Genomic DNA, 14,123 nt, shown 5'->3' on the forward strand with positions numbered 1-14,123 from the left:
CTCAGCTTGCCCGTGGTGGAGGCGGCGAGCGAAGCTTCTCACAGCCGGGTTGGGTGCGAGTCGCCATGCAGAGGGAGCGCCACGATAACAACAACCACAACAACAACCACCACAACAACAACCAGCACAGCCACTAGAAGGCTGCTCCTCCACACTCCACACAGCCTCGCAGTGCTGAGCCTCAACTCGGCCCGAGGCGGAGGGATAAAGCGACCCCATCACCCACTAACCCCCCTCAACTCTTCCGTTTCACGCACAACGTAGACACACCGCATATTTCAAGGGGGGAGAACTCCACAGTGAGACCGGGCGAGTGTCTTTGACGAGCGGTGACCCGCGGCCCTGACGTACGCACCTCCGATCAGCTTAGTTGGCTACGTACGGCGCGAAAGAAGTTCAAGGTACGTACACAGAGACTTGGAGATCCACAGACTCGCATATGGACCCATGAGACTCACACAGACACCCATTTATCTTCAGAATTGCTTGTGTTAAGTTTGTTCTTCCCCAAACACCTCCGATCAGCTTGGTTGGCTACGTACGGCGCGAAAGAAGTTCAAGGTACAGCGAGGAGAGTGGAGGAGTCTCCGTGGCGTCGGCAGTCTCCCCTATCAGCAGCAGCAGCGCCGACTTGCCTTGTGAGGTGTATTAATGTCGCTGTCTCAGCAGGGTTCGCCAGAAATTACACAACTTGTATTGTCAGCCAGATGTGGCAGTCCGCCTTATAATGTTCGTTGTAGTTACTGACGAAGCGTCGTTCTCGGATTGTAAATGTTTTGGATGTTCTCTCCAACACACCGGTTAGTGCTGTACGAGTAACATAGTGGCACGTTCTGTTGTTTACGTGACAAACATTACTCGTTGGCTCAGGGTGGTGTAGGGTTTCGCGACACATGTACGCGATCTAACACAAACAAATTATATATATTCTGTTAAACTGGACTGAACTTATTCACGCCTGATTTATAGTTGAAAAACATTGTCTACATTTGATTTGTTTTCCTTCTCTTGCATCTTTTTCTCTCCACGTTTTCCATGTCGGATAAAAATAAGTAATATTTAAAAATACTTTTAAAAAACACGCTTTAATGAAATGTACCGTACGAGTAATGGCAGAATTCCGAAGCTTGCCACAACGTAAGGGGCCATAGTGAGTTACAGCCAACGTCAGTTGAGCGTGGACAATTAGACCCAAGCCGAAACATAACATGTAAAAAGAATGTTACAAAATATTTATTTTATTTTTAATTATAGAATATAGTATTGTCATCAGTAAGACATAAGCATACCAAGTTTGCAGTCGATACCACATTGGGAAGTGGGTTAAAATTAAGTTACAAGATTTGAGGATACGACAACAACAAGTGAGTTAACAGAAAGCGTGTAGTAATAAAAAGACAATGCGCCTTCGCCTCGTTGAATACAGGGATGGCGCATTCATCGTGCAGAGCGCTCCAGGGCGCTTTATTATTGTTATTGAACGACCTGTTAGCACAGAGCGCAACGTAGCAGGAGCCCACGGCCCGAGGAGCTAACTCGTGTGTCTGTCAGGATCTGGCCAGTTACAGCTGAGGTTCTACCTTGTAGCGCTTCGGCAGAGTGCTCCTCCGCCCACAGAACACCGTAGAATTACATCGCACACTCCGATTAGCATGGTAGGCTACGTACGGTGTGAAAGAAATTCAACAAACAATAAGACGAGTCGTGTTACACAAAACCTGTCAACCTCTTATCAGTGCCTACCTTATTACAGATCAGTTGAAACCTTATTGGTCCATACTCTTAGTTCTTTCGGTAAAGTCACGTAGGTAAAAAATGAAATTAAAATTAATTAAAAATAAAAACAATAAAATCACGACGTTTCGGAGGCAACACAAGCTTCCGTCTTCAGGTGAAACTGTCACAGCAAAAAATCTGTATCAAGTGATACTGTCACAGCAAAAAGTGATACAGATTTTTTTGCTGTGACAGTTTCACCTGAAGATGGAAGCTTGTGTTGCCTCCGAAACGTCGTCATTTTATTTTTGTATTAATTAAATTTTTTACCTACGTGACTTTACCGAAAGAACTAAGAGTATGAATCCTTGCAGTCACGAAAGCTTCTAATCTAGAACCTTATTGGTCACCTGGTGCCCTTATAAATCTCAACGTTCATCCTACAAAGCCCCATCGCAAAGGCAGCAACACAAACAAATAGCAATTATGTTGCGAAACAAAAACTTCTATGTATTTATTTTGATAATTGGTGTCAATGATGCTACTTATGCTACTGTATGTGATCTTGCATGCTGACGCTGCTGCTGCTTGCTTGATATGTGGATGCACACACTCATGTTGTAAATGTACAACAATAAACACTGAATATTACGAAGGGTTAAATAATACTTTTTTTTTATTTGGCCATATGATTTCTTTTTGCCCGTATTGCAACGGCTGTTCGCCGTATGGACCTGAAAACTCAATTTTTTTGTACAAAAATACGTGGTAGATAGGTATGCACAACGTACGAGTGACCCGTGTTCGTCATGTTTGCTTTGCAGAAGCCATTGTGCCACGAGAGCTGCGATGAACCTCTCGCGTCCATCGTCCTTGCCTGGCCTACGCCGCATGTGCCGCTTATGGCCTCTGAGTCGTGCACCAGGGAGAAACGCGGCGCATCGGCCTTCGTGCTGTCGGACTTCTTTGTGTACAAGGGGTCACGTGACAAGCAGTTTGCAAGGTAACAACCGTTAGATGTGCTGATGGAGGTGGAATCGAGTCACGGTATTGGTGAGAAAACATCAAGGTCATTGCTACCTGCTGCATGGGAAAAGGCACCCTCTCCCATGTACCAATGTCCATTGCTTTTGCTGTGCCTCCAGTTAAAATGTAAATTTGCATAGCTGTCAGCCCCTTATCAGTGTCTACCTTATTACAGACCAATTCAGATCTTGTTGGTCACCCCGCGCCCTTAGAAATCTCAACGTTCATCCGTATGAACTTGAAAAACTAAATTTCCCTGTGCAAGAATATGGGCAAACTGTATGGGTTGAAACGTATGAATTTGGCGCTGAATTACATCACCATTAATATTTTGTGTGGGGAAAAAACTAGATATTTTTCTTGAAGCGTGTTGTCATGGTCAGGAGTATTTATGAATGTTGGTGTTATGTCACCTATAAGAACGAGTTGAAGTATGCTTCGTCAGGGAATTAAACCATCCACTTTGGCTATGTGGCATATATGCTTTAACAAAATAGGTAAGCAGACAATGTCTCTTTCATACATCTATTCATATATATGTCTCCACATGAAAAGTCTAAATATTCTTTACACAATCTGTCGATCCCACGGACTTTTTGGGAGTGAATAATTTCAGCAGCATTCATGACAAACTGTGAACTGGTTTCAATGTGTCTCATCAGCACAGTGAGGGTTGCTTTAATACAGGTGAACTGTCAGATGTTAAAGACTAGGGCCCTCTCTTTAATATATGGGAGCTAATTCAATGAACATTAACGTGTGTGTGTGTTTAGGTCATTGTTGATTTTTTTTTACAAACATTGTGTGTCAGTTTATATTTTTGTTCATGTGGTAGGTGGGAAATGCATTGAACACAGCAAGTAGATCATTTGTTCATATGGCTCATGGCACATTTTGTTAGAAGTATGTGCTTGGTTTTGTCACAGGAGGTGGCATTGTACGAGCAGACCCGAGCAAGATGACACATCCAGTGGTGAAACGAGGCCCTTTCTCGCTATTGGAGCCTCGGGACATAGAGGTTTTCCAAGCTATGCTGCCAGAACGCGTCATCACAGATCCAGACGTGCTAAGAGCTTCTTGTACTGACTGGCTGGGGAATTGTCCTGGTACTTTCTGCACCACATGTTAAAGCTATGGGGGGGGGGTGTCCTTCAGTTAAATTGGTAACAACAAGGGCTAAAAAGAAAACTAATTCAACTACAATAGTTTTTAAATGTATCCTTTAAATTCCTCTTCCCTGCTTGCACGGTTCAGAAACTTAACCATAGTAATATGGATAATATTGGTCACGAAAGCCTACGTGTTAAATTAAGAAACTTAAACATTTGAAGTCTCTTTGATCCTAATATTTGCCAGTACCAAAATGCATCCATCATTTTGATACTGGCAAAAAGGTCCCATATATATAACTGCTCAACCCGAGCTAATACAGGTAGTTCTCTACTTACGATGGAGATGCGTTACGACGACCCCATCGTAAGTCAAAAATATCGTAAGTCGAAGATGGCCTAGCCTACCCAGGAGTCTTAAAGAATGGTGATAATTTATCAAAACAGACCAATTTACAGTACCGTGCTGTATAAACTATATACTGTATGTATTGATTAATTACAATACTGTATTGCACAGTAAAATGTAAAGTAAAATCAAGCTAAATTCTTAGCCTACCTATATGAACTGCAATTTCATAGAAAGTTTTTTCGGGAAACAATCCTATCTGCATCACACAAGGCTGGAGATGCATACATCCCGGCAGCGTCCCAATGTACAGTATCGTACCTCGTACGCTGCTGCGTCTGCCTGCCACGCGAAATTTAAAATATTTTACAATTTTGTCGTATCGCTATCTCCATCGTAAGATCGAAATATCGTAAGTCGGACCATCGTAACTTGGGGCCTATCTGTACTACTTGCATTGCTTTTATATTGTTCGCCTTTTGGCCGTTCTGTGGTCTAACACTGGTGAGACATGGCCATAAATAATGCTGTCTGGTGTAGGCTAATCAGCCTCAAAGACAATGCATATATTTCGATTTAAATCTTTCGTGACTGCAGGGATTCACCTTCTTGGTTCTTTCGGTAAAGTCACGTAGAAGGGAAATAATAAAATAATTCTCACGACGTTTCGGCCACAACGCAAGCAGCCGTCCTCAGTGAGGACGCAAGCAGCCGGAGAATGTTTATTTGCATATTTTGCCACAAGCATGTGTGGTTAATATCTTGATGCCTTGTAAATAAGTATCTATTTGGTGTTTGAACATCTTAACACCTGTTTTATTGCCAGAAATGTAAAGCCTAGTCTTATGTTTTCATCAAATATAGGATTGCTGCCTCATTCGTTCTTGCATGTGTTTAAAGTAATCTGTTGTAAACAGAATAATAATTTTCTCATGTAAATACCCTGGCAATTACTTTCTGACGACTATATATACTCATGTGTCAGAGTGCTAGCAAGTATGTTGACTGTATTTTGTTGGCAGGAAATAGTGTCCTTATGCTGAGACCACGCACCACCAAAGAAGTGTCTGAGATACTCAGGTGATTCTCCGACACACACAAACACGTGTCTTGTATGGTGGGTTGACTGTTGGTTATTTTAATATTATTTATACGTACAATAATAATGATTTTCAGCCATATTCCGAAACAAACACCATGTTAGTCATGGGGGATTTTGGACTGTACCTTCACACCGGTCAGAGCTTGTTTGTGAACTGGGGACGCAGGACCGGTTCAGATATCGCTCAGCATTGCTATGGGGAGCCTGGTGAATATTACATCGTGGAATCGTGGGTGGCTTTGGGAGGTCCTCATCCAGCAGTGGACTAATCATGGTTGATGATGGTTAATGCAATTTCTGGCAAACGTTTATTTAATCATTATTTTACTCTTATTATACCAATAATTTAACGGCACTTGCTTTATTTAACGGCAAATGCTTTATTTAATGTGCCCTCCGAATAAAACTTAAATCGCACACGCTAAATGTACTGATTAGATGATATGAGGTATTAAAGGGTGTGGGTGGGGTGAGTGCCCCCACTGCACTGCCGTCTCCCTGTTTGTTTCTGGATTTTTTGAATCACTCTGTAAGGCAAGGATTTACAATTGTATGATTAATTTGGTTATGCAAATAATTACATTTATATAGCGTTTTTCATCAAGGATCTCAAAGTGCTGAATGACATTATTAAGAGTAATAATGTAATTTATAATATGCACAATATTTTACAGCCGTACCAGTGGAACAATTGATCATTTCATCCAAATCATGCATTTTGCAGATATCAGGCGACGGTCGTAAGTAATAACGAGGCAGTCTGTAGCAGGCAGGACAGCGTATATAGGCTGTTGGAGGATCTTGACCGGATGATTTTTGAGTGTCGGCCTTTGTATGTGGCCTCTTCCAGGCACTTAAGTTTCCTATCTAATTCGATGAGTGGTGGTTCCTTCTTTAGATCTCGATATTTTGAAAGGTGGAGTATTCGATGTGCCACGGTATCACATCGTGATATCGCAGACAATGCGATACTACACCGTCACACTTGTCAAAACATAGTTTTACCGTTGCACATTTTTTTACGACTTTTGCTCAAACAATATTTTTGTCACATTTATTTTTTTGTTTGAAAACTCTGTTTGGAGAAAACTCATCACTCCTTATTCTCAGACAAATGCCCACTTGCAAGTTGCTGCTACATAAACCGTGTGCTGCATCGGGACAGCTGCAACTGGAGGTCTGCCAAATTGGACTCGATTAGCGGGAATTCGCTTGGCTAGACTTCGAATGAGCATTGGAATGGTTGAGATGAGTCGTGATGTAAGGTGCTTTCATATGCTTGAGGTATTTAAGTGCCATATACAGCAAATGATAATTATTACCCGGTCACACCCACAATGCCAGAAAACATCACAAAAACGACCTTCATCTCAAGTCTTGAGACTCGGTTGTGTAAAGGATATTAGTTTGAGCCTTTATATTTACGAATGTTTGTTGACATGTATATGGTTTTCCTTCATGCAACAACCCCGTCTCCTTAGTACTGCATTCAAGGAATATTCTGCATTGCCCAGGACATTTTTAAGTGAAATCCAGTGAATGATTCCAATTCATATTCAATGTGAAATTTTCCTGTGGGCCAACAAGAGTGGGATTGGCAATAGAGTACTGTACAGCATAGTAGCTAAATGTCTTGTTTTCTGCAGCTGTTATGGCACCAAAGCACAGCCAACTGTTGATTAATATCTTATCAGTGGGTGGGTTATCCGGGTTTAGGATTAACCATTTGTAAAAGAAGTAAAAATAATTAAATATGGTACAAGGGTCGCCAAAATATTTTAAACCTCTTTGCATGGTTTAGTTTTTTTTGCCTTCCCACAAAGGTACTGCAATGAGCGTCAGCTGGCGGTGACACCCCAGGGAGGAAACACGGGGCTCGTAGGAGGCAGCGTGCCGCTATTCGATGAGATTATTGTCTCCACTTCCTTGTTGGATGAAGTCGTCAGCTTCAATCCACTCTCAGGTACTCTATTGGCTGCTTCTCTGCGTGTGGTACATATCTTCTTCACTTTATTTGTACTATGTGGTGTACTCTATATGTTTAGGAGTAATAATAATTGGAACAATGTTTTATTTTTATATCGCGTCATTCGTCCAAATGGAATCTCAAAACGAATTAATAACACGCGGTCGGGTGCTACTCAAAATTCAAGGTATTTTCCAGGTCCTGCTTCTTAGTTTAATTTATTTTCCTTTTTAAACTGAAGTGCTCTAAGTTTAAAGACAATCCCTCAATATTTACTGATTGCTTAATGGAGTTGAAAAATGTATTGTGGCCAATACCATAATAACCCGATTGATGCCCTCCTGTTACATGTACTTTCGTCACAACGTGCTCAACTTATTGATACCAAATCCAGTTTTGCATACTGTGGTACCTCGCCATAGCATACTCGAGATTTACGAACTTTAACGCGAAGACCCCAACACTGTTTACACTGCACGGCGACATTCACGCGCCAGACGGCGCCCAAGCGTTAGGGTCCCTCACTACAGCAGTCTCTTTATTATGTACATCTCCTCTTCATATTTGTTTCCTTACATAACATATTCATGGCGACTATGTTTATACAAGTGTAAACTATATTTATATGAGAAACGGCTAATACAGAGTATAATAGGCAAGTGAATATATCTTAATATATAAATAATATACACTTACTTTTGACGATGGTTGTACAGTATAGATGCGCAATGGGTTACTGAGCATCCTCTGTAAAGGTACTGTACCACGTTACGATCCACCATCCCATTTCTTTGCTTCGATTTAAGTACTTTTGATTTACGTTCTAGTTTTCCGGAACGCATCCTGGGTGTAAAACGGGGTAAACCTGTACTTGTAGTCGCAGTGTAGAGGCATAGATGTAGAGGGCAAGAGGAGAGGACCCTGAGCAACTTGTGACTATGAACAGAATAGAACGAGATTCTCAGCTGTTGACTTTTACATCAAAAGTATCAAATTGTAACTTCACTTTTCCACGTGCATATTGAGTGGCACGCTAGCGCACAGTTGTCACACTCATTCGGTTCGTGGGAACTGAAGAAAAGATCGTAACATACTTGAAATGAAGGACACAGAGATGAGGATAAGAGACAGTTGAAATGACTGAAAGGCAAGGATAAGCTAATTTAGAATCCTAAATAAGTGTTAGTGATGTTTTAATTTTTATTTGATGAGATGCATTGAAAAGTGGGAAAATTCAGTGTCATGTTTATGAGATTTCTCTCGGCAACGTTCTGGACCATCTAAAGTTTGGATGTTAAGCATGCAAATCATTGTAGGCCCACCCCTCCTTAAGTACATTAACAAGTGTGTGTGTGGGAATTCTTTTGCCAGGTGTGCTGGTTTGCCAGGCTGGCTGCGTGTTGGAACGTTTGCATAACTATCTGTCGGAGCACAGGCACATAATGCCATTGGACCTCGGTGCCAAGGGAAGTTGTCAGATCGGAGGCAATGTGTCAACTAATGCTGGAGGAGTGCGGCTCATCCGCTACGGGTCTCTCCGTCACACAGTACTGGGGGTCGAGGCTGTGAGTACCGGCACCACTGACATGGTCACATGGCCCATGAAGCGGGTTCTCGTTGCTTGTTGCAAAGGTTCACGGTTTGAATTCAGCATGGTGCTGTGTAGTTACTGGCTGATGGTAGGGTGCTGTGTAGGTGCTGGCTGATGGTAGGGTGCTGTGTAGTTACTGGCTGATGGTATGGTGCTGTGTAGTTACTGGCTGATGGTATGGTGCACTGTAGGTGCTGGCTGATGGTACTGTGCTGTGTAGGTGCTGGCTGATGGTATGGTGCTGTGTAGGTGCTGGCTGATGGTGTGGTGCTGTGTAGGTGCTGGCTGATGGTATGGTGCTGTGTAGGTGCTGGCTGATGGTACGGTGCTCTGTAGGTGCTGGCTGATGGTGTGGTGCTGTGTAGGTGCTGGCTGATGGTACGATGCTGTGTAGGTGCTGGCTGATGGTACGGTGCTGGATCTATTGACCACGTTGCGCAAGGACAACACAGGCTATGACCTGAAGCAGCTGTTCCTGGGAGGAGAAGGCACGCTGGGCCTGGTGACTGCAGTTGCACTTGCCTGCCCCAGAATGCCCAGCTCACAAAACGTCGCTTTCCTAGGTACAGTAACTCCCAACAAGGGGATCACTTGAAAAAGAACAATATGCAATTCCTATGAATGTATATTGTATAATAGTGACAGAGACTGTGAGGTTCAAATAGAATGAGGTCAAGAGGCTATCATGAACAATTAGGTTGATATCTCCACACAATTTTACTTGTCCACACCCTGCACACTTTGTCTACAAACATCTGGCAGTTCACCTGCATTGATTGGTTCAAGCAAAGCTGATTGCTGATGAGATACTGGATGTTAAAAACCCGATTCAGAGTTTTGCTTGCGTTAAACCAATGCCACTGAGATTAAGCACTTTTAGAAGGCCGTGTGCATGTTACGAAATTTCCTCAGCCCACACTTAGTAGGTGCATACGTGATGCCGTTTGTGAATGGTTTAATTATGGTGATGAACGTGTTTACTTTCCTGGCATACTGACCCTGGTTTAATGCTGCTAAAAATGTATAAAAGAGGATGTTGACTGGAAAATTGGCTGCGTATTCCATAAGCACCTGTAATTTTGTGTGAACAATAGTCTTGTTGGCAACAAGATGCTTGATGAAAATCAAGACATTATAGAAGTGATATTGGAAAAAATTTTCCATGATTAAAATACCATCTCAACCCGCAGGAAATCTGATGCTGCTGATCTACGTCTCTCATTTGAAATGTAACAAAGAATTACGATGATGCTGGTATTGGTGCTGGTGTTTGTGTACTCGGGGGGGGGGGGGGGGGGGCTGGTGGTGCAGTGGTTGGCTCACTGCACTACGATTCCGGTGACCCGAGTTCGAATTGAGCTCACGACCAATCAGCGGCCAATATTTGAATCGGTCCTGGGCCTCGCTACCCTCAACCAACTGGGCCTTATATGGGTACGTGCTGCAGATTATGAACATCAGCACTGGGGAGATAAAGGCGACCGGGCGTGGTGTTAAACACCCACCCCCTCGTGCCGCACCAGCCTTCATTGGTGGTCGCTAACGGCACTTGCCCCAACAGTTTGTTAAAGGTTATCCGGGATAATCTTTTTCTCTGAGGGCAGGTTAAGGAGAATGTCCGTGGTGTGTTCCAGGCTGTGAAAGTTTTGATGCTGTGCTGAAGACGTTTGAGCTCGCCAGGCACAGACTGGGAGAAACGCTGTCGGCCTTTGAATTTCTGGATGAAGTTTGCATGTGGCTGGTGAACACTCACCTGGCGTTGGCTAACCCCGTCACTGGTAAAGTATAAAAAAAACGCAACAAGCAGCCGCGCGAGTGACCATGTTGGTGATGACAACGGCTCACGTGCAGACAGGAGATGGGCTGTAGAATCGTAGGACCACGAGGAGTGGTGTCGGTGTGTGGGTAGGCTTTCATCCGGCAGTGGATTTCTCATGGTTGGTGATAAATAAGTTCATACCTCAGTGGGCTTTACCTGGTGAAAAGAAAAAAAATTTCGTTTTATTTGTAAATTTTTAAGTGGTTTGTTTACCTTTCCTATACTTTGCACTCCTATCGTGTTTTTGTATTGTTTGCTGTAACGTTCTTACCCGCCCCTACTGGACGTCTTAAAAAAAACCTTTATAACTAATCAGATTCCTCCAATAAATATTCTGATAACTTGCTCAACTATCTTTAATATTTTAAATACAATTAAGGAGATCTGGCCGGATTTTCATTATACATGTGACATTGCATGGATTTTACAGCTGCTTAGCCTGCGACGTATCTGCATTATTTGGCTATAGGCCATTTCAGTGAGAGTTTTGCTGTATTTTGATTGCACCTCACCCAGTGGTCGCCATGTACCTGTAAATAACAGTACGCCATGCCAGCAATTTTTACAACACCAAACGTGTATCAGCACTTTTGAGAACGGTTTCCATTCCTCATCTGTGGTGTTTCCAGAGGGGAAATGGCAGTGTGAGTGTTGGTGTGAGCGTGAGTTTGGGTATGAGTGGAGTAGTGTGGCGGTTAAGCATGCTGCTCTATGAATCCGGCGGCCCGAGTTCGATTCCCACTCATGGCCAACACCAGTGACGATTATCTGAACCGGTCCTGGGTATCCCCGAGGTCGACTCAGCCTCAAATGAGTACCTAATGCAGTGTGTAAAATTGCCACTGGTGGCCATGGTGTGCTGTGCCGGCCTTCATAGGTGCTCACTTACAGCACATGCCCCAACAGTCTATTCATGGCTAAACAGGAGATCTTTGTCTTTGAACATGGGCTGCTGCAGGACAAATTGGCTTCATACCTGCATGGCTGCATTTCCATATCGAGTACTGCACACAAACACGCACATTGAGCACCATATACGACACATCCAAAAATATACAACTTATGTCTTTTGATTGCGAATGAATCGCTGATAGCAATTCTCTTCTTGAAACTGCCGGACGACGTATTTCCCGTTGAGTTGGTGTTATATTTGTCACTGCCCAAGATGATCGCCCGTGAACTGTGCGCAGAGCACCCTTTCTACGTCCTGGTGGAAACCGCCGGTTCGTGCGGCCGGCACGACGACGAGAAGATGCAGGACTTCCTGCAAGAGGCGATGGAGACAGCCCATGTGTCGGCAGGGACGCTGGCAACGGACCCCTCCAAAGTGCAGGTAGAGTTCGTGTTTCGTTGTTTTTTTTACAACGCAGTTGCTGAGCACAGGGCCAAAGGCCAGAACCTATCAAATGGCCAGCGGTAAACGGCACGAGCAAAGTTAAAGCTCATGAAAACTGCGCACGTACATTTTTATTTACGTGCTTGTATAACAAACAAGAGTGCAAGTCGTGAGACTTCTGGGTATGCAAACATAATTATAAATTAGCAGTGGTGTACAAGCACAATGAACAAAAACCCTTCACATTGGTCAATAAAATACACCCTGCCATCACCAAGCAATGCCATTGCCTTCCACCTCACGGCTGGTTGAACTTTCCCCATGGCTCTGCAGGGTGTCCACATGGCACACCTCTCGGTCCTCCCAGGAGTGTTCACTGTAGCTGCAGTGCTGCTATCACTCAGATGGGAATTAGATGACTCGCTTTTGGTAAAGAGTGGCTCTCTTAGATGCATGATCTCATCAAAACTCTCCTAACTACCAAGATGTCTCAGCCTTAATGTATGGATGCAGTTTTTTTTGCTCAGATATTTACTGGGACATTGCAGCCATTGGTAGTTTTAGATATGCAAGCTGAAAACTGGGAGCTCAAGGTGAGCTTTATGAAAACGTATCGTGTAGTTTTGCGTCCAACTAGGACCCAAATCCAACAGAGGGTCTTTGCGTAGAGACATCTGGCAGTTGACTAGCATTGGTTCAAGCAAGGCTTGACTGCTGATGAGACACTTAATGTTGAAACCGGTCCATAGTTTTCTTGTATTCAACCATCGCTGCTGAAAAAAATCACTCTCAGAAGGCCTTGTGGCCCATGGGTTTCTGTGGAGACAGACACGAGGAGGGGTTTTTCTGCTTCTTTTAGTTTGTAAAACTGGTGTTGATGGCGAGTGCGGTGACACGCGCATGCACATGTCACTATTGACGTGCGTATATTTGTATTACAGGCACTGTGGAGTGTGCGTGAACGCATCACAGAGGCACTTTCGCGTGATGGTTTTACCTATAAATATGATGTGTCGCTGCCAACGGAGGACATTTACAACTTGGTCGTGGAGACGCGACGGGTGTTTCAGGGTGAATCCAAGCACATTGTGGGCTACGGACATCTGGGTGAGTTTGTTTCCTGATTGGGGATCAACACAGACCATTACTAGGTGTGCATTAAACCAAGGGCAGTAAAATCACATGCTGATATGAATCAGATTAACATACTTACAAAATGATTAGAGATATTTATAAAATATCAGTTTGTTGTGTTTATATAGTATTCTATTTAAATTGTGGGCAGCTGGATTTTTCAGCGAGCCTGACCAGGACTTCCACCGATTCGTCCGACTAGCCGGGGTGGCGGTAAATTTGGTACAATTTACGGGGAACCCTGTATTGTCCCCCTACACTCTGCCACAGAAACATAGCTGCTTGATTTTGGAAATGAGTCATCTGTGGAGGCATACGGACATTTCATCACTCGTTTCCCCCCCCCCAATCACAGCCATATGTCTGTCACGCAGTCTACAGACTGGTGCGTCTGTTGAATTGTGTCTGTGTGAGCAGCACCTGCCTCAACAGGCAAATGCCAATAGTTTGCACCAAAAGCCTATGTATGTATGTATAACTTTTTGCACTGTATGTAGCTAATCGGAGATGCAAGTAAGGACAACTAAACACAAAATGCAGTTCTAAAGAAACGAGTTTTAAATTTAGATGGAAAAGTGCATAGCTCCAGTGGCTTTCTAATACCGGAAGGGCGTTCCAGGTGGCTGCAGACGCGCATCTGAAAGTGCACGGTGCAGTGACCGTCTTTGTTCGATGGCTAGCCAAAAGTTGCTGAGGATGACCAGAGTTTGCCTGATGGTTTATGCTCCTCGACAACATCAGCAAGGTATTGTAGCTAATTTATGGCAAGCACTTTGTGTGTAATGAGCGCAACCTTAAAATGTATTCGGTCAGCAACTGAAAGCCAACGCAGCTCGGTGAGCACCTGACGGACATGGGCAGATTTTGCAGTACCCGTCACGACACGTGCCAGATAATTTTATACACGCTGTAGCTACCTCTTTGGTTCTTTCAGTAAAGTCACGTAGAAAGAAAAATAAATTAAATAATAGCATA

General features: G+C 43.6%; 1 protein-coding gene across 4 annotated transcripts in view; it reads left to right on the forward strand.

The window, feature by feature from the left end:
• Positions 1–14,123, forward strand: part of D2HGDH (D-2-hydroxyglutarate dehydrogenase) — a 19,149-nt gene continuing 5,026 nt past the window's right edge. The window contains exons 1-11 of one of the 4 annotated variants that reach the window (XM_078858862.1): positions 1–401; positions 526–643; positions 2,541–2,719; positions 3,669–3,848; positions 5,223–5,280; positions 7,126–7,265; positions 8,640–8,833; positions 9,254–9,422; positions 10,494–10,637; positions 11,869–12,011; positions 12,956–13,121. In XM_078858862.1, the coding sequence (XP_078714988.1) occupies positions 2,566–2,719; positions 3,669–3,848; positions 5,223–5,280; positions 7,126–7,265; positions 8,640–8,833; positions 9,254–9,422; positions 10,494–10,637; positions 11,869–12,011; positions 12,956–13,121 (1,348 nt within the window). In that variant the 5' untranslated portion in view covers positions 1–401; positions 526–643; positions 2,541–2,565. The remainder of the gene's footprint in view (positions 402–525; positions 644–2,540; positions 2,720–3,668; positions 3,849–5,222; positions 5,281–7,125; positions 7,266–8,639; positions 8,834–9,253; positions 9,423–10,493; positions 10,638–11,868; positions 12,012–12,955; positions 13,122–14,123) is intronic. The other 3 variants (XM_078858861.1, XM_078858863.1, XM_078858865.1) reach the window with 3 other exon arrangements.

Source organism: Lampetra fluviatilis, chromosome 8 (assembly GCF_964198595.1).
Source record: "Lampetra fluviatilis chromosome 8, kcLamFluv1.1, whole genome shotgun sequence".
In the NCBI taxonomy this organism is placed as follows: Eukaryota; Metazoa; Chordata; class Hyperoartia; order Petromyzontiformes; family Petromyzontidae; genus Lampetra; species Lampetra fluviatilis.